Source organism: Lathamus discolor, chromosome 2, assembly GCF_037157495.1.
Source record: "Lathamus discolor isolate bLatDis1 chromosome 2, bLatDis1.hap1, whole genome shotgun sequence".
Classification (NCBI taxonomy): domain Eukaryota; kingdom Metazoa; phylum Chordata; class Aves; order Psittaciformes; family Psittacidae; genus Lathamus; species Lathamus discolor.
Genome location: NC_088885.1, coordinates 151,341,213 through 151,362,934, shown reverse-complemented (window position 1 = coordinate 151,362,934; position 21,722 = coordinate 151,341,213). Strand labels below are relative to the sequence as shown.

General features: G+C 37.4%; 1 protein-coding gene across 1 annotated transcript in view; it reads left to right on the top strand.

Moving 5' to 3' along the window:
- The window catches only part of ADCY8 (adenylate cyclase 8), a 122,726-nt gene that overhangs the window by 88,708 nt on the left and 12,296 nt on the right, over nucleotides 1-21,722 (top strand). The window contains exons 9-14 of the mRNA XM_065669440.1: nucleotides 2,154-2,254; nucleotides 8,324-8,525; nucleotides 11,752-11,841; nucleotides 13,301-13,473; nucleotides 16,198-16,279; nucleotides 20,011-20,169. Coding sequence (XP_065525512.1) covers nucleotides 2,154-2,254; nucleotides 8,324-8,525; nucleotides 11,752-11,841; nucleotides 13,301-13,473; nucleotides 16,198-16,279; nucleotides 20,011-20,169 — 807 coding nt within the window. The remainder of the gene's footprint in view (nucleotides 1-2,153; nucleotides 2,255-8,323; nucleotides 8,526-11,751; nucleotides 11,842-13,300; nucleotides 13,474-16,197; nucleotides 16,280-20,010; nucleotides 20,170-21,722) is intronic.

The following is a 21,722-nucleotide window of genomic DNA, read 5'->3' as shown; positions in this document are numbered from 1 at the left end:
TGGCAGAGGAAACTTTGCCTTTCTTATGCAAGCTCAGTTTCAGCTAGCTGCTGGGCTAACCAGATCAACAGTTCCCCCCCAAGCAGCACAGGCAAATGGCTCAAGCCACATGAGAAGAGGGGATAAGCCTTTGCTACACCAAAGGCAAGTCACATCAGTGCAGGCAGGTCTGTGGGATATTGCTGCTAAGGCTTTCATTGCAGAGTAGGTCACATCATGATTCTTCCTACCACTCTGCATAGCTATAGTTAGCTACGTGCCTCCCCATACTTATGGAAATGCCTTGAGGTTTAGTCTATCCTTCAATAACTTCTCCAAGTCATTAAGGGGTAGACTGCTACAGAAGTGCTTACTTTATCATTAGTGTTTGTGCTGCCTCAGAGATGCTAGCAATTTCTCATCATGACATTGTTACTGATTAGACCAACAGCATTCATCCTTTTGACATAATGCTCAACACAGCAGGCAATTCCATGTTTGTGTTCCATTCAATTAGTTTTCTATAATTTCCCCAAGGAACTGTTGGGATTTCATATTATATTTTAAGGAATGTACTTCTCTTTCTCCCTTTGCTTCTTTTTATGCCACAAACGAAAGAGACCCCAGTTCATTATTTAAATGGACTGATGCAGTTGTTTTTCTGCACATGAAATCAGGGTCAGTGCCTCTGAGTTTCCGGCAGCAAAACGGAGTTGCCTGTGAGCACAATAAAAAATCGTGTCAAAGTGATACTGCCAACAGCAGACACAGGGTATAATCACAGCAGAGGGGTCAAAATGAGGGACACCAGCAAGTAAACCCCCTCTCTTTCTCATAACATATGGGAGCAGGGAAGAAAGAAGCCTTTTTCCTATTTCAGGAGCTTGAGACTGTTTTGATCGGATACCTATAACTGAGATTAAGTCCCTACCAAAGTTTCATGTAGTGAATATAGACTAAGGTAAAACCTTCCTTCAAAATCAGATTAGCTATAAAATGCAGTTCATAGATGAACTCTCACAGTGTATGTTTATGATCCATTTCTTAATTGGCTTTAATTTTTCACAATTATGATGCTTTCTAGGCATTTATAACTGCAGTTTGCCTTGTTTCCAAATCACTGGAGAAAGATTCTGATATCTCTTTGACTGATTTCTTTTTGTTCTGCACATGTAACTCTTCGTTCTTTCAAAACTACAAGAGATTAAATAAAATGGAGTTACTATGCGGAGGAGGAAAGTGACTAGGCCAAGGCATCTATGGGATTCTTTATTAGGTGAAGGAAATTCAGTGGCATCAGTACAGGATAAATAGACTTACAAAAATATGTCTATGGACCAATCTTCATCTACTGTAAACAACTGGAGTTTAGCTGAATAAATGCCAGCTGAGGACTTGGGCAACAATTCGACTTTCACTGGTCTACTGTGATTCACTGATGTATCTGTTCCTTCTCTTCTTGGTAACTCCCATAGAAGGGGAACCTGCTGCATTTGCAGTGGTTTAATACGATGGGATAAAAATACTTTTACAGCAAATCAAAATAATGATGCACCTCAAATGAACTTTTACATAATAATACCTTCCTTGTCTCCTTGGAGAATGGCAAGTTTCTGCACAGCCTCTGGATAAGTCAGGATACAGAGATCATGACCCACATCCCAGATAGTCACAGAATGTCCCATTCTGTGTTCTTTCCTTAAATAAGAAAAAGATAAAATGGAATAGTCTCCGTTTGGCAGCATGGAGACACCTCTGTGACATCATGCATGCAGAGTTGCAGCTGACTTCAGTGTTTGTCTTCAGGTGAGGAAACTCATGGTACCTGATTATTAAGTATTTTAATAAGCTATTAAATATTCAGTGTTCTACCCAACATCAGAAGCACCTAGTATCTACTTGGGATTTAAAGTAAAGAATTTTGAAAAAGAGGCAACCAAGTAAAGCAAATTTGCATTACAAATTACAGAATATTTTTTCTTTTGGATAAAGTATTTTACCAGCTTATAAATGATTCATTTGCTGTGTTTCATTTTTAAAAACAAATTCAGATCATTGATTTATTAGGTCTTCCTGCTAGTTTTCCCAAAGTCTCCTATATGCACCAGTCATTATGAAAGTACTGCATGGATTAACAGCTAATTTCCTCTTCTGTTTGTTTTCTTTTATTCTAGTATTCTCAAATGCGGGATGAAGTATTCAAATCAAACCTGGTGTGTGCATTTATTGTCCTTGTATTTATCACCGCTATCCAAAGCTTACTTCCTTCTTCCAGGTAAATACAGAAATATATCTCTATACACCTGAAGGCACTCTAGGGAAAACTGGGAGAACATTTCTAGGATTGATGTGGAATGAGCTGTTAGAATCTGCTTGCTCCCAAAAGTGGAAATATTTTGCACTTTTTTTACCAGTATTAACTACTTCTGTACCACATTATCTGCAGCTACATGCTTTTATGTGAGACAGCACAAAAAAGCATGTAGCTTTTATGCCTACTGACATTATGTTGCCATGTTTTTAAGCAGAAGTCTACTAAGTGGGAACTTTGGGTTACAAAAACTTGACACAATATGGCCTACTGCTTCCACTGTTGAAGTAAAACATGATCCAGATAGTGCCTCTTTGCTAAGTAAAATTACTGGTAATCACCTTGGGAACCAGTGTTTTGGTTTTGTTTCTTACATGCCATGTAAGAAAGTCATACTGTTGTGCTTTGTTGCTGACGGCACGTATCATCAAGCTGGGAAAAGCAATCTTGTGCCGTTAAGAAGCAGCAAGGAGGTGAACTGGTAGATCTTTTCTCACTTCTGCTTTTATTTGGGCTGACTAAGCAACAGCTTCCTCTCAAGGTGAAGAAAATGTGACATAACTGAGACCTTTGTATCCACGTTTCACAAAATCAAACCTACAAATTGGCATTTTTGTCTACTATTTAATAGTGAGAACACACAGTGTGTGCAAGGGCCGAGGTCAGTTTTCTAGCAGTTTTCTAGCCAGTAGAACTTGACTACCACTAAAACATGCCCTGGTCTCATTTGCTCTTCAAGACAGAGTAAGTGCTAAAATGGAAATGCCCAGATGTTCATTCTCAGTTGGTTTCTAATACTCAAAAGAACATTAACTTATGTCTACCTGCAGAATCACCTTGAAAATGCAGTATTTGTATAAGAATCACAGAATCACAGAATAGTTAGGGTTGGAAAGGACCTTATGATCACCCAGTTCCACCCCCCTGCAGGGACACCTCGCACTAAACCATGTCACACAAGGCTCTGTTCAACCTGGCCTCGAACACTGCCAGGGATGGAGCATTCGCAACGTCCCTGGGCAACCCATTCCGGTGCCTCACCACCCTTACAGTAAAGAACTTCTTTCTTATAACCAACCTAAACTTCTCCTGTTTAAGTTTTAACCCGTTACCCCTTGTCCTATCACTACAGTCCCTAATGAAGAGTCCCTCCCCAGCATCCCTATAGGCCTCATTCAGATACTGAAGGCTGCTCTGAGGTCTCCATGCAGCCTTCTCTTCCCCAGGCTGAGCAGCCCCAACTTTCTCAGCCTGTCTTCACACAGGAGGTGCTCCAGAAGAAATAACTTTGTATATACATTAATCCAGCAATATTTCTTGGATCATGTCTGGAAGTTCTGGTACACCATGTTTGCATCTAAGAATAGCAATAGGGTGGTTAGAAGCAGACAGGCAACTGCAGTCTGCAGCAGTGGTGTCCCATGTATTTTGTAGTTCTCAGCTGGGGAAGTACCCAGAACAGTACATGACCTTCTGCTGTACCTTATGTGCTATATTGTTCTGATAGTAAGTTTGGTCGATTTTTTAAAGTTCTTCTCCCAATACACATTTAAAATGCTTCACTTCTGATAGCTGTTACTTCTATTTTTTATTTTTTTTTCACTCAGTATGTACAAGAAGATTTATGGATCTTATTAATGGAACATGTTTTCCAAAAAAGATTTCTGCTACTACATCAATCACTGCTATACCAACAAAAAAAAATGCATGACATTTTTTGTACCTTCACAGATTCATCTCTGTTAATTCTTGTGAGGGTGTCTGGAGCAATTGGAATTAGGAAAGAAGGAGTCACATAGCCATATTGCCTGCAGTTGTCCATCTTCCTGGTGTCCCATGTTCCACAGTGGTCTGCTGTTTTTCCCTGCACTTCAGAAATGCTTTGGGGTCCTTTTTGTCACTGAATGTTAATGAGGTCGTAACTATAAATAGGTTCAAGTAAAGGTCAGATCAATCCCTATGAGATAAGATCAACAGAAGTTTTTAAACAAAAGTATGGAACCTTGGCCTCAAGTATACCCTTAAAGGTTGATTTCCAGTACCTGGGAAGACATTTAGGGAAAGGATGTTTACCATTATCCCGTTAGTGAGAGAAGATTGAGAAGATTTGAAGTGGCATGGGTGCTTTATGGCAGTGCTTATGCTCTTTCAGAAGCTGAAGATCACTGTCAATGCTTAAGAAGGCAAATTTCAGTCTTTGTTTTCAAGTTCGTTGCTCTGCTTCAGAAAGCGTGTTTGGGTCTTAAAAAAACATGCCTGTTAAATGAGTGGAGGTCAACAGATAAGCCACCCTAAAATAAAAAGATGAAGGGTTTCTAGCTGATTTTAGTTGGTTTTAATTGTTTTCAATATGCTTAAACATATTGAATGGGGAAATAATCTGGAAGTCCAAATTTCCCATGTTCCAGTTCTAAAATCAGTTCAATTTATGAGCACACAAATGAGCTATCACCAAGTTAAACAACATTTGGATTCAGAGAGTCTTGGCGATAACTGCATACTCATCTCTTATAGCTCTGGCAGATTTCAGAGAAGTAAACCACCTCAGTGGAAATGCAAGGACATCACATCATTTCCATGGAACAGTTAACAAACTATAATTAACATTCCTTATGGTAACCTACCAATTTCCTAACAACACATTTAAGAGTCCTTCAATGAATGCTTCAGAGATCTGTTGAAGAAGGGAATTTTGTATTTGCTGAAGTACATGCTTGGATATTTTTCTGAGCTGGGTCTTTTGGGGGTTTCTGGAAATTCAGTGAAAGAAAACATTATTTAAATCATCATAAAACATATATTATTAAGGTTCTTAAGGGAGTTTCCTAGATAGGTTGCCGTAGTCTGTGTGTTAAAAAAGAGAATCACCTTCCTATTATAAGATTATTTAGAATCTTATGTGTTAGATTATTATTAGAATCACCTACTGTGCACGGGTGTTTCAGAATTTTATCTCCGTTTGACTCCCTTAGAATAAATATTTGATCCATTCATGCCTTTCCCTGACAGGGCAAACACATCACTGAATTTAAAAATCTTTGTAATAGTTTTCATTCTTTGACATATTGAGTTGGGGAAATTACTCTAAGTGACATAAATTAATGCCATATTTCTACTGTAATTATCCTCTATGAAGCCATTACATTACATTGCCAACCTTGCAGTGATTCATCTTCTCTATCTGAGAGGCCTGGGAGTTTGGTTCATTTCCTGCAATACACTTTCTATATGCTCAGATGGGCAATCAATCATATTGGAGTAGACTGCTGAACTACTCGTAACTTCTACCTGTTTTCCACTGAGTTATTCTTGTGAGGGGATACACTGTTATTCATTTAAACATCTGCATCACCTGTTTTGTGTATGCTCCCTTCTGGCTTAGGTCTTGATTTGTGATTGTTCATGTGGAAGAGGGAAAGCAAAAGCTCCATTTCAAGTTTCACTTCATCTTGACAGTAAGGGAACCCCTAGAAAGAAAAGCATCTGGTGTTGAATCTCTACTTGAATGAAGAGGTGATCCAACCCAGGTGTTATAGCTCTGGAAGTTCATAGACAGAAGAGCATAATGGCTATTTGCCCTTATTCCTCTGACCTTGGCTATATCTTCTGCTGTATTTAATCATATCAGTATGCTGCCAGTAAAATCTTAGCACAAATACTGACTTGATCTTCTAGGATGTCATAGGTTTGCAGACTCCAGTTTTGTTTTTATCTCAAGCAAGCTTAGACAGGAGACAAACACATCGATGTTTAATCGAACAGCTACAGTGGAAGAATTTTTGTTGACTATATATTTATTATGAACAAATACAAGACCATGGTTTCTCATGCAACCTAAGCAGGTTATGCTGCATATTTGATATACCAGACTTAGGTCCCTATATGCTCCTTTTATTTCAGTTTATTAATTTCAATTTATTTCCCTTTAATTTGATAGCACTGGGTCTTACATGTAAAATTTGGCAGTCCAAAATATGAACTCATGTTTTGTGTCCTCAGGTCTGACCTCCTGAGGCTTGACCCTAATCTTTTTCAAAGCCTTAATTTGATTTCATTTAGAGCTAAATCAGGCTAGGTCTGCAGAATTGGTAGGTTACATCTGCATATAAAGACTGTCTATATGTATCTGAGATACAGCAAGAAACCATGAGTCCCAAAGCGGTTCTCAGTCATTTGGCTTTGGAAAGCAAGAAGGTTACTGCAGAATACTGCTGTGGTGTGGGGAAACTGAAGGAAATAGTTTCATATACCTATCTGTCATTGTCTGTAACCGCAATTCAAAGTATAGCTACTGGAGAACAAGTCAGTTAGTAGATCTCAAGGTGCTTTCTATCTGAATAAATCTAAAAGAATGCTGTGCAGTAAGATGTATCCTAAATTACACAGCTCTCTTAATGAGCTCTCTTGACTCCCTTGACTAGTTCTCCATGAACATATAGTCCAGCTTTTCCCTGGCTTTACTGACTGCCTCTTTCTTGGCTTTCTGTGTATTCCCACAGAGAGAAGCTGCTCTCAAGACGTGGTTGCATTGTGTCTCTACTTGGTAGCTTTGGGTCTTTGAGCAAGTCCTGAGACTCTTCCCACAAAACTTAGTTACACAAGAGGAATTCTGTGGCTCCTGCTCCCATCTTGTTTCTTTATTATTCACTCTTCCCTTCACAATGCAGTTTGTTTTTACTGGCTACATTGCTCTTTTTTGTAAAAGCAAGCTTTAGTTCTGGATGAGCTTTGTGGAGAGGATTCGACATTTTTAGGAAGCTCCTTTGTGTACTGTATTTAACTCACACACAAAACTCTGACAAAGCTTTTTGGAGTGAAATGCTGATCTAGGTGTAAGATAACATTTCATACAGATGGTACCTCATCAGAACAGTGTCAAAGCTCGTAGTACCACAGGAAGCTCTCAAGGAAAATTAACACATAATTAATCTTATTTCAATTAATTAGGGAACAGAACTTCCATTTTGATGTTTTTCACATTTTTCACATTTCAAAATGTTTTGTAATATAAGTTGATACTACAAAAAATATCATCTTATGCATATCTATCTTACTTAAAACAGCGCAGAAGTGGGGACAAAGAAACTTGACTTCCAAAGTTCTGAGTGCTTTCTTCTCAGTGAAATAAAATAATTCACTCCATTTCCCAACCACGCATAGTTTACTTGAATGACTTCAGGTTTCATTTTTAACCAAAAATAAAGGGGGGGGGGATAAATTTAGAAAAAATATAATGAAAGTTGGAGTAGAGGAAATTATGGGCTTGAAAGGAATTGACCTATATTCTGTGTACGCACTTAACAATAGTTAAGGATCATGTTTGTAAGAACAAAATTGATAGGGTATGCCAAATGACATGTTTTATTTAAACTTGTATGGATCATAGAACACCTGTTTCTATGCTTTATATTTTAAATTACTTCAACGAAAATAGTACATCAGTTGCTTTTTTAGAAGCCAAGAAGATTCTTAGCTGCAGCTTAAAATGAGAGGAATTTTACATTTCTGTAATTATTATATCCTGACTTACTCTAGAAAATAGGCTGCTTTATTGTATTCTCTTTATGACCCTTGGTATAGTATGAGCTTAAGACCTGTGTTATGTTATATTCAAAATAACATCCTACCAAACTAATACACTAGAGTGGGAACTGGCTCATACAAAAGTGGCATCAGTATCCTACAGGCTAAATAGATTTGCTCTGAGAGAAGCTAAAGGGGCAACTGAGTACTAAAAGAAAGGGTATGCTTGCCACTCACACTCTATATAAACCGATAGAGGCACAGTCAATTATTTCCTTGGCTTGTTTCTTCAACAGCAGTTTCTCAGCAAAAAAACATGTGAAGGAATGGCAGACCTGTGGAATATGAGCAAATATTTGCTTTCTCTGTTTTATTTACTGGTGTTTTTTGTCTCAGATTTACGGCAAATGATTTTTCTGAGTCTGAACTGTATAAGGATTTATTTTGATCAGCGGTAGTATTGTGCTGTGGTTTAATGCTGAGTTTACTGTATTTTTTTGTTCTTCCTAGGGTGATACCAATGGTCATTCAGTTCTCTATTCTGATTATGCTGCACTCCGCTCTTGTGTTAATCACTACGGCAGAGGATTACAAATGTTTACCTTTAATGCTCCGGAAAACTTGCTGCTGGATTAACGAGACCTACCTGGCCAGGAATGTCATTATATTTGCATCCATTCTGATTAATTTTCTTGGAGCCATCATCAATATTGTAAGCTTATAGGGAACCAGGTGATATTATATAGGAAAAGATGATTATGAAATTATTAACCTTGCTACAGGACTTGCTAACTAATATGTTTATAAACCAGCTATAATTTAAATATATATATAAAAAAAAGGTACTGTATGACAGCTTCAGGAAATTAAATCTATTGCTTAAACTATGTATTTCTGAAATATCTAATTATTTTTCCCTTGTGAGTATCATCTGCCTTTAAAACCCTTTTGCTGTTTTCTGGTCAATGTATTTACCTGTTGAGAACCATTTGTCTTTTTCGAACATATGCTTCTTTCAATACCGTCAATACAAGAAATGCTTACAGATATTAAATTCTTCATCTCACAACTCTCCCATTAAGTAGATTATAAAAAATATGAAAAGTGACAACAAACCCAGAAAATACCTTCAAAGAAAGGATGGAGTTGGTCAATCTGTGCCAGTAACCACTTTTTCAAAAAAGAAGTTAGGAGGCATAATTTCTAAACATGTTTTGTCTTGCTCATTTAGTGGTTTGAAAACCCCCTTCAGCCTGAATTCACCTTAGTTGAAGTAGCAAACCATGGGCATAGTCACTGTTAGCTTTCTTTATAGTCAACACAAAAAAACAGGAATCCCCACAGATTTCTTTTGTTTATACTGGTCCCAGTAAAGAGATTTTTCTCTCTCCAGTGCCCACTGAGGGCTCCTAATTTCCACATCTGCACTAAGTGACAAATCTAAAGCAAAGTTTATCAGTATTTCTGTGAGGAAATGCATATACTAAACTTTACGTAACAGCTGTGGTAATTGAAGACAATGGGCCCGCGTACACATGGTAAAAGGATAGGGTCTTGTATGCAAACAGAGTAGATCCCTGATTATCCCGATGTCTTCAGAAATGTGAGATGGCAGCTTTGCATGAATTAGGCAGATTATCATGTCAGACAGCCTGGCAGGTGTTGAAGGCTTAAGCAAGAAGGTAAATATCTCACTGATTAACATTTTCATCACTTTTGTCTTTAGGGCAGTTTTTGCCTACATGCGTAGCAGTGTTTTTTCATCTAAACTTTGTAGTTTATTTTCTTCTAGGCAAGACCAGGAAAGTATTTATTGACAATAAAATCAATAACAACTATAACAACACAATAGCACCAACAATTATCCTGTAATAATTAATAGTATTTATGATTCTATCATAAATATGCTGAAGTGTGATACCTCAAGGGTTTGCCTCATCTTTTGCTAACAGATCCTACTATATTCCATTGCTGTTATTCTTCCATGACTAAATTCAGGTTGCCAGTATCCAAGGACTCAACATCTATCTGAGTTTTTTAGTGATACCATACAATCACTGGTAGGAGAGTTAGTGAGAGAAAGAAGAGTGTAGCCACTGATCACGATCCTTACAGAGAAAATATAAATACCGTAAATGACAGAAAGTTCAGCAGGGCTAAAAACATCCTGAAGACAAGGATGGTGGTCCATTATAGTATAGATCATTAAGGCGTGTTGTAGAATTTAGAAGTGTTTAAATCATGATTGACAAATATCTGTCAAGAAAGATTTGGATAGAATTAAGCATGGTCGTGAAACAACATGATCTCTAATGGGCTATCCATACCCAATTTCCTATGTATATGATGACAGTAAGATTTTCCTCTGACTTGTAGTGGATTATTTTTTAAGACTATGCAATGCAATGTAGGAGGATGGCTAATTCTAAAACAGTCAAAAGAAACAGAATTCCTTTTATTGTCATGCTACTGGGTTTCTATAGAGCAGTAAACAATTATATTTACTGTCATAAATTCAGAATGACACTGACTTGAGTCACCAAGGCCTGACACCTACATTAAAACACAACATTCATAAAACCTCATTATTCTATATGTCAAAATTCTGCCATAATAATAATTTGCTCAGGAGGGACCTGCATGCGTTTAAGAACAGGTAATGTGACTCAGTCTTGCAGTGTCCACTGAGTTTAAACACACCCTGTTGGAGGAGACAAAGATGTTTTCTAACAAGAGCTATAAGGCTTCAGTTTCACCAGGGGAGCAAATGAGTCTTGTGGTTCTTGATATCAAGTGCATTCTTATTGTTATAAAAGCAGAAAAGATGTTTCTGATCCTGAAGGTCTTTTTAAAAGACATGCAGAGTGGTTTTCATGGCATTCTGCCCTGCAGAGAGGTGCTGTACAACTCATAAACTTTCAGAAGGTACTCATAATTATCTGTTCTCACAGAGGACTGCACAGACAGCCTAGCTAATGTTGCTGCATTGCAGAGATGGCTGAATTGCTGAAAGAACAAGCAAGAGAGTTCCAAGTTCAAAATTCATTAGAATGTAATTATAAGAAATTGGGCCTAATTAAACAAACTCTAATCTGTTGGAAAGAAAGGCAGGGGAACTAGCTTGTACATACCAGACTGATGAAATGACCTAGTATAAGCATCCAGACGAGATTAATATATGCAACATGAGACTCCATCTGCTTTAACTGCTAAAATAAGAAACTATTAATGATTTTTTTTCCTGTGTTCTAATACCATGATATATTGCAACTCAAAACTGCTGTTTTGTTTAATATACTTGGTTTGAAATGCCATTAAAGTGAATGCAGGTCATAACAGCAAGAGCAGTATTATATTCTCAAAACCATTGTTTTATGAATGAATTTTCATTCTCTTCCATTCTAGGCATCACAACTGCAGTTCTGGGACCACATTATGTTCTGGCACAAGCCATAATGCATGATACCATGGTATTTTGTCCCACATCTAGAAGGTTAACATTGTCCCTTCCAAAGTAGCATAAAAAAATGCTTGCAAACAAGTGCACACACGAAATCTGATTTTATGCTTCCAATTCAGTAACTTTTCAGTAGTTTGTAAAAAAGTATAAGCATTTTGAGAGGGTAATTCTTAAAAAGCCAAGCATCACTCTTCTGAAATTCCCAGAAGAGCTCATCTTTCCTCTTTGGCAACAAGAGATTGTATGAAAGCTATCCAGATACTGAATGTCTATAACGTTTATAGGTCTCCCTTTCCATTTCGCCTCCACAGTATGTCATCTTACTGTCAACTTAGTCCTTGGTGCCAGCTAGGGAGCTGGCATTGAAAGCAGAAGGTCAGCCAGTTCTATCCCTGAACCCAGCCAGTAGCCACATGAATATTTTGTCACCAGTGCCCAATGTAGCCCTGATTTATTTATTGTTTTCCTTTCTTCACAGCTATGGTGTGATTTTGACAAACCAGTAGCCTTGAAGAACCAGACGTTCAATTCATCTGCATCTTCTACAGACATCTGTTCTTATCCTGAGGTATTTCCAAGGGTACTTTTGAATCTGAGGCACAGATCCACAAAGATTACATGGCAACCACTACATTGAATCAATGATCTATGTGTACTGGTAGTGGAGTCAGGTGCCTCAGCAGCACTGTGAAGCTGAATCTTTGCATTTATCCATATGCTGATCAAAAAAAGCAGAGGCTGGTTACAGAAGGAATTAATCTTACAGTCTAATGGGGTTTAACAGTCTAACAGGGTTCGAACCTTTGTGCTTCATACAGAACCTTTAGGCTGGAAACACGTCCAGCAATGATCTGATGAGCTTAGTGCAATAAAACACATTACTTAATTCATATGAAGCTAATGGTTACTAATACTTAAAAGCAAAACCATCAGTCATTCTGCTTTAGTTATTATAAATTTGCATTTGGAGCAAAGAAAAACCTCTCTATGATGAGTAAGCAGGCAGTAAAATCAATGGGTTGATCATGTGTGTAGATAAATCACAGAATCATAGAATGGTTTGGGTTAGAAGGAACCTTCAGATCATCTAATCGCAATTCCCCCCTGCCATGAACAGGGAAATAAATGCAATATGTTGCTTAGAAGGTCATATGGCAGTGTCATAATACCGCCAGCAGTATGCTGCCAATTGCAGGGGTGCAGACTTTCCTGCAGAAGAATTGCACTAAAGTAAATCTGTACTCAGAAAAATGAATGCAATCTCTCCTAAAGCTGTGTGATAGGAGTTAATTTAAACTACATTTGGACTGTGGGTGTTGATGTTGCTATTTTAAATCTGAACAGCTCATGGCCATGATTGTCTCTCTATATCCAGTATCAACTGCACGGATTGCATTTGACAGGTGACTAATCATTGAGAAAAACAAGACAATGAAGAGATTAGAAAATGAGATAGGAGTAAAACTTCCAGGCATCAAATTTTAAGAGAATAATTTAACTAAGTCGACATAAAATATTGAAAATAATGTAAAAAGAATCACAATAAAACCCCACCCAAACCTGTGCCTTTATCCTCTCTTCAAGTAGCATGGGAAAAGGATTAAAGCCAGAATAATATTCTTCCATCCTGATTAATGTGGATCTTGTAGAAGTTTAGAAGGAATAGAAATAATTGGTTCTCAGTTGGCTTTTTGTTGAAAAACTACTACATGTAGCATCTCTTCCTTTCTTTTTTTAATGACCTGAACTCACTTTCCTTTCTAATACAATGAGAATGCCATAAAAGCACTTAGAAGGATTTCCACTGACATGGAGGTGCCCTGCAAAATAAAGGATTTGTAATTTCACATTCTGTTTTAGCAAAATCCCTACTTTCAAAGTTTCCTATAATCTAAGAAGTAGCTGAGCACTGAAATTCAAAGCAAATTTTTTTATACTTCTGATTTTTTTATCATTTACGTAGACATTTGTGAAGTCCATATGTAGTCACTGATCATCAAAAGTAACCAGTGCTGTTTCCTATACAGTATTTTGTCTTCACCGGTGTGTTGGCAATGGTGACTTGTGCAGTCTTTCTTCGTCTCAACTCTGTCCTGAAGCTGGCAGTACTTCTCATCATGATTGCAATCTATTCTCTGCTGACTGAGACAATTTATGCTTCCCTTTTCCTGCAGTATGACAACTTTAACCACAATGGAGAGTAAGTGTTCACAGACCCCTTTAGAAGCTGCTTTTTGATAAGGTAATGGGTACTGAGCAGGATTTCTCTTTTATGTCTCCTATAGTTTATCCATGTTGCTACAAATATGTATTACAATGCATATACATTGGTTGCATCTGTTCGTGAAAATTCCAGAGATACTGATTGAAATTCTCACCTCAGTTTAAGAAAACAGGAGTGAACAATTTATTTTTAGGGACAGGTTTTTAATCTAATAAAAGCCAAACTATAACATGTAGTTGCAAAAGATATAAGGGATATAGGGATGATCCCATTATAGGAATGTATTTGAAGAACAGACTCCTCCTCTCAGGCTTCCTTCCCAGCAAAATGAATTGAAGAGGAAGAAAGAAGAACCACAGTAATTTGCAGAGTCAGAAATGCATTAAGTGCTGCAATAACTTAATCTAGAGCAGCAGTGATTTATGTCATTCAGAAAAACACTTCAGTCTTTGATAACTGACCAGTTTGGCATGGCAGTTGCTTGTGCTTATCAGCACATTCCAAATGAAGATCCCCAGCGTAACAGAAAAGCATGGATTTGCAGTACAATTAGCTCTCACAACAGCCACATCTTTATACATATTGAAGATCAGCAAGCATATCTTTCCTTGCTAGCTTCCTACAGTAGCCAGGTACTAAAGATTTGGGATGCAATAATTTTTTCTAATGCTAGTTGTTCTCCTACAGACTAATGATATGACATGCAGCATATTCACGGCAGATCCCAGCAAACACGACAAATGGCAGTAAGCAATACCTTGGCTAAGTAACTAGAAGTAGAAATCATGTTCATTGTCTTTAATTATTGTCACTAATCAAGCATGATAAAGAAAGATTCTCCTTTGTATGAAAATCTTTGAGAATTCAGAGTAGTTTCTATTCCCTTTATCAGTAAATTTCTCCAGTGGCTCTCATCACAAGAATATCCTCTAGAGTAGCCAACAACCCAGAGGATAAGGAACTTAGTTGAAATATTCCACACTCAGGACAAGGACCTGAACTTCTGTTCTGACATTAGGGAACATGAGGTTCAAAGCTGTGTGCCCAGAAATTTACCTTTTTTCTTAGCTATACCAATTAGTTGAATAAAAGGTTTTGCAACTCCCTCCAAAATTCATTTAGCCCACATATTTGTGGCTATAGCTACATCACACAATACACAAAAGCAGATGAGTTCATAACTAAGACCTTTGAGGCTGTTGAACTTAGCCAGTGTACAAGGGGTTCTTCTGGAATAAAATCTTTGGTAGGTTTTATTTCAGACAACTTCAGAATGTAAGACATTTGAATTCCTATTTATTTTAGATGACAAAGATGTTTTCCGCTGTCTTTTGCTCTATACTGTTGACTCATCCCATAGTGGCTCATTTCCTCACAGTAAATTCTTCGTTAAGCCCACAGAGTCAGTTGAGTTAGCTCTCTCACAGCAGTTTCCTTTTGGTTTAGTCTCCATCAAGCTCTGCTCTTTCTCTCTCTAATATCTCAGTTATAGGACTCCTGCTCTGAACAATATCACCTGATCCTTTTCTCAAAATTACTATGGAATATAGATTTTATTTATTTTTGAATATCGAGGTGGACAGAAGAGTGTCAGAAAGTCTCTTCCAACTTCTGCTCCTTTTTTTACTCCTTTATTATACTTTCTTTTTCAGAGCTTTAAGCACTTCTTAATCATTTCCTCATCTTTCAACAAAATAATTTCCAAGTATCCAAGTTTGATTCATCTCTAAATTTAGTGCTTTTTCTCTTTTTTTTAACTATGAGATTGGTCCTACTAGTTCCTCAACCTTTTAATTAATGCCTTTTCCTCTGGGAAACGTCTTTTTAAAACCCCATAATATCACAGAGATATTCACTTTCTTCAGTTTTTCACCTTTCCACATAATTGTAATTTTTATTCGTATTTGGAACCCTTTTTAACTGCTCTGGACACTTTTCACCTTATTTTGTCACATTTTCTTCATGCTCCACACACATCTCAGTAATTTCATGCTGCAGATTTTGTACAGCCAGTACCTTCTTGGCTCATCTTTGCTTCCCTACTGTGTGCAGGAGTTTCCTTTACTTCCCCTGTAGTTGGCAGACATTTCTTCTCTGTGCTCCTCCCTGCTGCTCAGTAAAACCAGTCCTAATTACTATTTGCCATTTGTTTGGTTCCCCTTCAATCCACACCTCTTCCCTTAACTCACCTGTCCTCTAAACTTTTCTCACAACATGGTGATATTTAACTTTCAGCATCTGTCTTGGCGTTCATCTTTCATCTCCAGGCCAATTCACCGGGCTTTTACATTCACAATCTGGAAGTATCCCTTTCCCAGTTCTGGCCTCAACCTTTCCCCATCCAGATCCCACTCCCTGTACTCTGCAGAGACTGTGGTGTTCATGGCTGCCTACCAGGCACCCAGAAGAGACTAACTGACGCACAGCTTGACTATCACATTTGAAAGAAGAAGGTCATCACCATCTGTGTACCTATAGTAAGCTACAGTTGAGTTATGTAATGCATTTGTCTCCAAACAGTGAGGACCCCAATTACACTCCTTTTCTCTTGAACTAATTCTTGCTAAGTTAAATTCCCAAATGGAGTGGATTTTTTAAAGAGCAATGGAAAGCACCAGGATGCATTATGAAATGAAACTTCTGAACAATTGCAATACTGAAAAATCAATAACTGTCATTTACTTTGGATTTTTTTTCCAGCACAGACTTCCTGGGTACAAAGGAGGCATCTTTACTACTGATGGCAATGTTCCTTTTAGCTGTATTTTATCATGGTCAACAGGTAATGCAAACATTTACTTTAACCATTCCCTATATCACTTGCAATTACAGGATGTGACAATAATTACTTTCAAAATACCAGCTGCCTTTTTATCCTCGTGAGCATATGACCTTTAACAATTTAATAAACCGTATACAGAATCCGATTAAGGAAAACCCACTTCTAATGCTGCCTATCATTCTTAAAGAACATGTGCAACATGCTATTCAGCAATATACAAGTTATATTGAAATTCCTAATAGAAATTGAAAGAACAAACAGGACTTCATTTATCATGGCATCTTGTTGCTTTAGTGCATTTGAGAAGGCATAAAATCGAGATGAAGAAAGGGAAGAACAAACAGAAAATAGCAAAACTCCAATGCAACAGCTTGGTGTGTTCATAAAGGAAAACCAAGAGATTTGAGGTAATGAGAAAAATTTGGAGTTAAGCACCATCACTAACTTCTTCAGGTCATAGATCACTTGCAAAAATTCTTTCACATGGACCTAGATGACAGCCAGGATTTAGGGGCCTCAGAGCTTTATGACTGATATCCCAAATTTGTGATAAGCCATATAATATTCCCAGTGATTCTTAACATACCAAAGATACAAATCTACAGGCTTGGGAATCATCTTAAGTGAGACCAAGTAGTAAGAAAGAAAACTAAAGGTGTTTAGGTAGAGCAAGAATTAGGCAGCATCCAGGCAATGCTCTTCAGGATCACAATTCTGAGTGCAAGTATCTATCTCTACAAAAGCCCAGTCAGGGGTATTTAAATGGATTTTCCAGACCAGGGACCTGTTTTCCATCCTATTAATCTTCCTTCCATGAAAAGGGTGGCTGCACTCAACTGCCTTTGAAAATGGTCCCTGAGATGTGCTAACTCCTGAATATCTTCCCAAATAATTCATAGGGCCACTTGGTCAATTTAACAATATCCAGTGGCAGTGGCCAGGACCATTTTCTTGTATTGTTTAATTTCAGAGTTAACCTAAAGGTCTCTGTAGAAATGCCAACTAAAAACATACATAAAAATTCCATCCAGATCACATTAAAAGAAACATCTCATCACTAATTTGAATTGATGGGAAGCACTCCAATCAACAGTTAACTCCAATCAATCTGCCCTCTGGCACAGCTTTACTCTTCAGAAACTGCTGAAGTGTTCTGAAGTAGAATATCTTAAAAGTTGCCTCATTCTAGGTGGATTTACAAAAAGGATTACTTTTGTAAGATTTTATTCATGGGTCTTTAATTTCTGAACAACTAACTACTGTTCTTTATCCATTATAATTTAAAGTTAATCCCCAGTTTTGCACCCAGAATTCTAAGTCAGATTCAAGAAAAAGTTGTCTAATCACACTTGGCTTTTTCTTAAAATCTTACCCATGCTTCAGGCAATAAATTTTGAAGGTCTTTTGTGCTAAAACCATAATTAAAAGTAGTTTTGCCAATGTCACATGACTTTGGACTAAATAGACTAATTCCTTATTAGAAATTAAATTTCATCTTGAAGAACATTTTAGTGTAGTGAAGAAAGGATATTTTCTTTTTTCATCCAGAATTAAACCATTTTCAGTGGTTGAAGGTGTCCCTTTGGGATGTAAATCCTCTTTTCTCATTCTCTAAGGAAGAATATTCTATACATCAAATGCCGATCCTTACCTTGTGTTTTCCTTGCCTGTGGTAATTGTCTGCAGAGTGGTGAAGTTGTACAGCATTTAGAGAACATAGGTACTACTAGGCTTTCTGTGTAATACATCTTTATTTTCTTCACTCACTACGGGAATTAGGAGTATTTCATAGAGCTATGTATCAGAGAAAGAAAACCTGGACATTTCAAGATTTATGTTGCAGACAGTCATAGAATGAATCACAGAATAGTTAGGGTCGGAAAGTTATTTTTATTGCCACCACCATACCCAGGAACATTTCTTTACAATATAAAAAAATAAATCCAAAACTCAACCCAACTCAACTCAATTTGTTAGTTTTAATAAACACCAGAACTCAGCAAAGCATCTTCTTGAAATGTTCTATTTTCAAACCTCATATGTAGCACACCCTTCTATCTCTAAACTGAAAGGGCGATCTCCATTGCTCACTAGTAATGCAAGAAAAAAATTTCATGTTACAATGCAATTTTAAATAACCAAAATGATGTTATCTAAACCATAAAGATTAGCTGCTGCTATTTTGAGCTAAGCCTAGAGATATGGAATTTTCCTGTACAGCTGTAAAAAACTGTACTGTTGTGGGGTTTTTTCAAAGCTCTTATTGTAGTATCGTTGAATATTGGAAGAGTCAAAGAACTCAGAATCCACCAGCAACTCCTGCTCCCAGACAGTCTCTAAAATACCTTTAGAACTTCTTGCAAAATTATAGTCAATGTTGCCTATTCTCAATCAGACAAAAGTCAGTTATGATCTGGTATGGGCTCTGTCTTCCAGAACACAAAGAAAGGGAAAGAAAACTGAAAAGAAACAGGATGAGTCACTAAACAATCCCTTTGTAGTAACTCCCACCCACTGCAGGCTTGCCCTTTATCTCAATTTGGTATGTGAATTATATCCAAACCACTTCCTTAATCCCAGCACTTTTTGGCAAACCATTTGAGGTCTCTCACAACTGTCAAATCCATCTGTTTGCTGATATAGTATGTTGATCTGCTGGGTGTTTGATAATTATCTCTAGTTAGAGCATCTGACTTCACAAATATATTTTCTCTTTCAGTTTACTGCACACAGATATATCTCCATCATTTTCAATAAGGCTGTAGGTTAACAAGTCACCAGCTGAAATCTGCTTAAAAGTGTCCTTCAATTTAATGCACCCAAAAATTCTGGCTGTGTTGGTCTTGTCCGTGTGCTGACACACATGTGTCTCTCAGGCAAGCAACATGATGTTTCAACATGTTCCTTGCTTCAGCTACCAGACAGCTGTCATTTATGTGTATATGAATATGCATTTGTATATGTATATAAATACACAATACATATATACGTGCATATAGTAGCTGTGCAAGAATCTTCCTTTTGTACTGTACATATACAACACTGAAAACCGTTTAACTTTGGTTTGTATCTGAGGGTGTAAGGCACTGCCACTGTGCACATACTAAATTGTTTGCAGACTGGATCCGCAATACATCAGGGACAGAGTGTTCGAGAGGGTATCAAATAGCATGTCTTTCACTAGCTTTTTAAAGACTTAAATTACAAATATCTGTATGTCCCAACAGTAGAAATACTTCATTTTGATGCCACAAAGTTGAAAGTCCTCTTTGGGAGTGCATTGGGCTGTTATATATAATTTTGCTGAAAGATGCTCATCCTTGAGAAACAAGCCACCTGTCTCTGCAAAATGTTTAGGATGGCCCTTGTACTATTTCCTCATTAAACACATTTCATTTAAAAACACATATAAAAATGGGAACATATTTATTTCATACCAATACCAGTATCTTCCAATACATTACCACCTGTCCGACTCCACTATCTAACAGATATAAAGCTGTTTAAAAGGAGAATATTTTTGTGCCACTGACTGTAGCAGTAATACGACAAATATTATTTTCCCAAGGTTTCTCTGAGATATTCAGCATACACAAGACAAAGAAATAACCTCTTTTTCTGGCACTGAATGTGGTTATATGGCAGGAGTAGCCTGCCACGATGACAGTAAGATCTCTACTCTTATCTAGTCATGTTTTATTTTTGCCTTTTTTTTCTCTCTGGAACTACAGCTTGAATACACAGCAAGGCTGGATTTTCTGTGGCGTGTACAAGCAAAAGAAGAAATCAATGAAATGAAGGAGTTAAGGGAGCACAATGAAAACATGCTACGGAATATTTTACCCAGTCACGTTGCCCGTCACTTCCTGGAGAAGGATCGGGATAATGAAGTACGTATCAGCTTTATTTGTGATATTTTTGTCCGATTAGCAAAAGGAAAGCAAATCTGTTAGGAACTGGTTTTTACTTAGTTCTTGATAGGATTCATTACACAATACATTATATTACATTTGATCAACATTAAAAAGACAAGTCATGTATTAAAGTGTTCTGCCCTTCTAGGGCCACATATAAAGTGGTGTTCCCAGGTTCAGACTCACCAGTAGGAGACATATGGACCTACTAATGCAAGTCTAGTGAAGGGCCACCATGACTGGGAATGAGGACACGTAGCATGATGAGAGACTGAGAGAGCTGGGTTCATTTAAACTTAAGAGGAAAAGGCTGAAGGAGGATTTCGTTACTGTCTTCAACTACCTAATGAGTGTTTATAGAGATGACGGAACAAAACTCTTTTCCAGTGTGCAGGTGGAAGGACAAGAGGCAGTGACACAAGTTGCAGGAAGAAAAATCTCAGTTGGATTCAAGGGAAAAAAAAAATCCCCAGAAAAGTGGTCATTATAGAGGGACTCCGAGATGTTGTGAAATCTCCAGTCATAGAGATACTCAACCCTCAACAGAACAAGGCTGTGAGACACTCACCTGCTTTGGGTGGGAACTGTATTAGATGACTTTCACTTTGCTTCCAACCTATGAGTCTATGAAAATGTAGTATTTCTAAAAAAGATATGTGAATTTAACATAATGCCTGTGAAACCTTAATATAGCCGAGTGCTGTAGAAGTATTATTGCATCCCTGCCAGTTATAATGGAAGAAATCTGGGCAACAGTTTGCAACAGACCTGAGCCTCTCTCACCTTCAGACCCAGAGAACATTTTCACCATTTCAAATTGTCTGAATTGTCTCTTTGGGGCAGTTAACAAAATGCCCATTTCAGAAGCTTAGTTTGTGGCTATATTCTTAAAGAATATTCATAGTACAAAAATTAGAGCTTGATAAGGGAATCTCTGCATATTCCAAAGACAGAGTTTGAAGAAAGGTTGCTGAAGGCACAAAGGAAAGTTCAGAATTTGTTTCTGAAACCAGCAGTAAGTCACTTACTCGTTATCTGAAATAAGGCAAATATGTATTATAGTATCATCTGTTAATAAAGGCTATTGTATGGTGAAAATGTGAGTTTCTCATGCAATTTTGGAATCATCTTTTATACTGAAGAGATTGTGGATGTTGCAAGATTCAGACTGCCAGACGTATCTATTCATTGTGCAGCAGAAAGGAATCAAGACTACCCTCTTCTGATTATACCTTTTGAAAATAGATGTAGCCAGAAGAATTTGACTTTATAATGAGGGATCACTGTGTTCTGAATATATGATTTCAAATATCACCTAGGGAAGGGCAACATAGTAAGAAGCTACAAGAAAAGGCACTTTAAAAATCTGCTTCTTGAGAAATTTTGTACTCTGTGGGTATTAAACACCATTCTGCACATAAGAAAATATCTGTGTGAAAGCAACCAGGTTAAAAGGCTTCATTGCAAATGGAACAGACCCCAGTACAAACCATAAGTGAGTGCTGGCATATCTGAATTATGGATTTTCA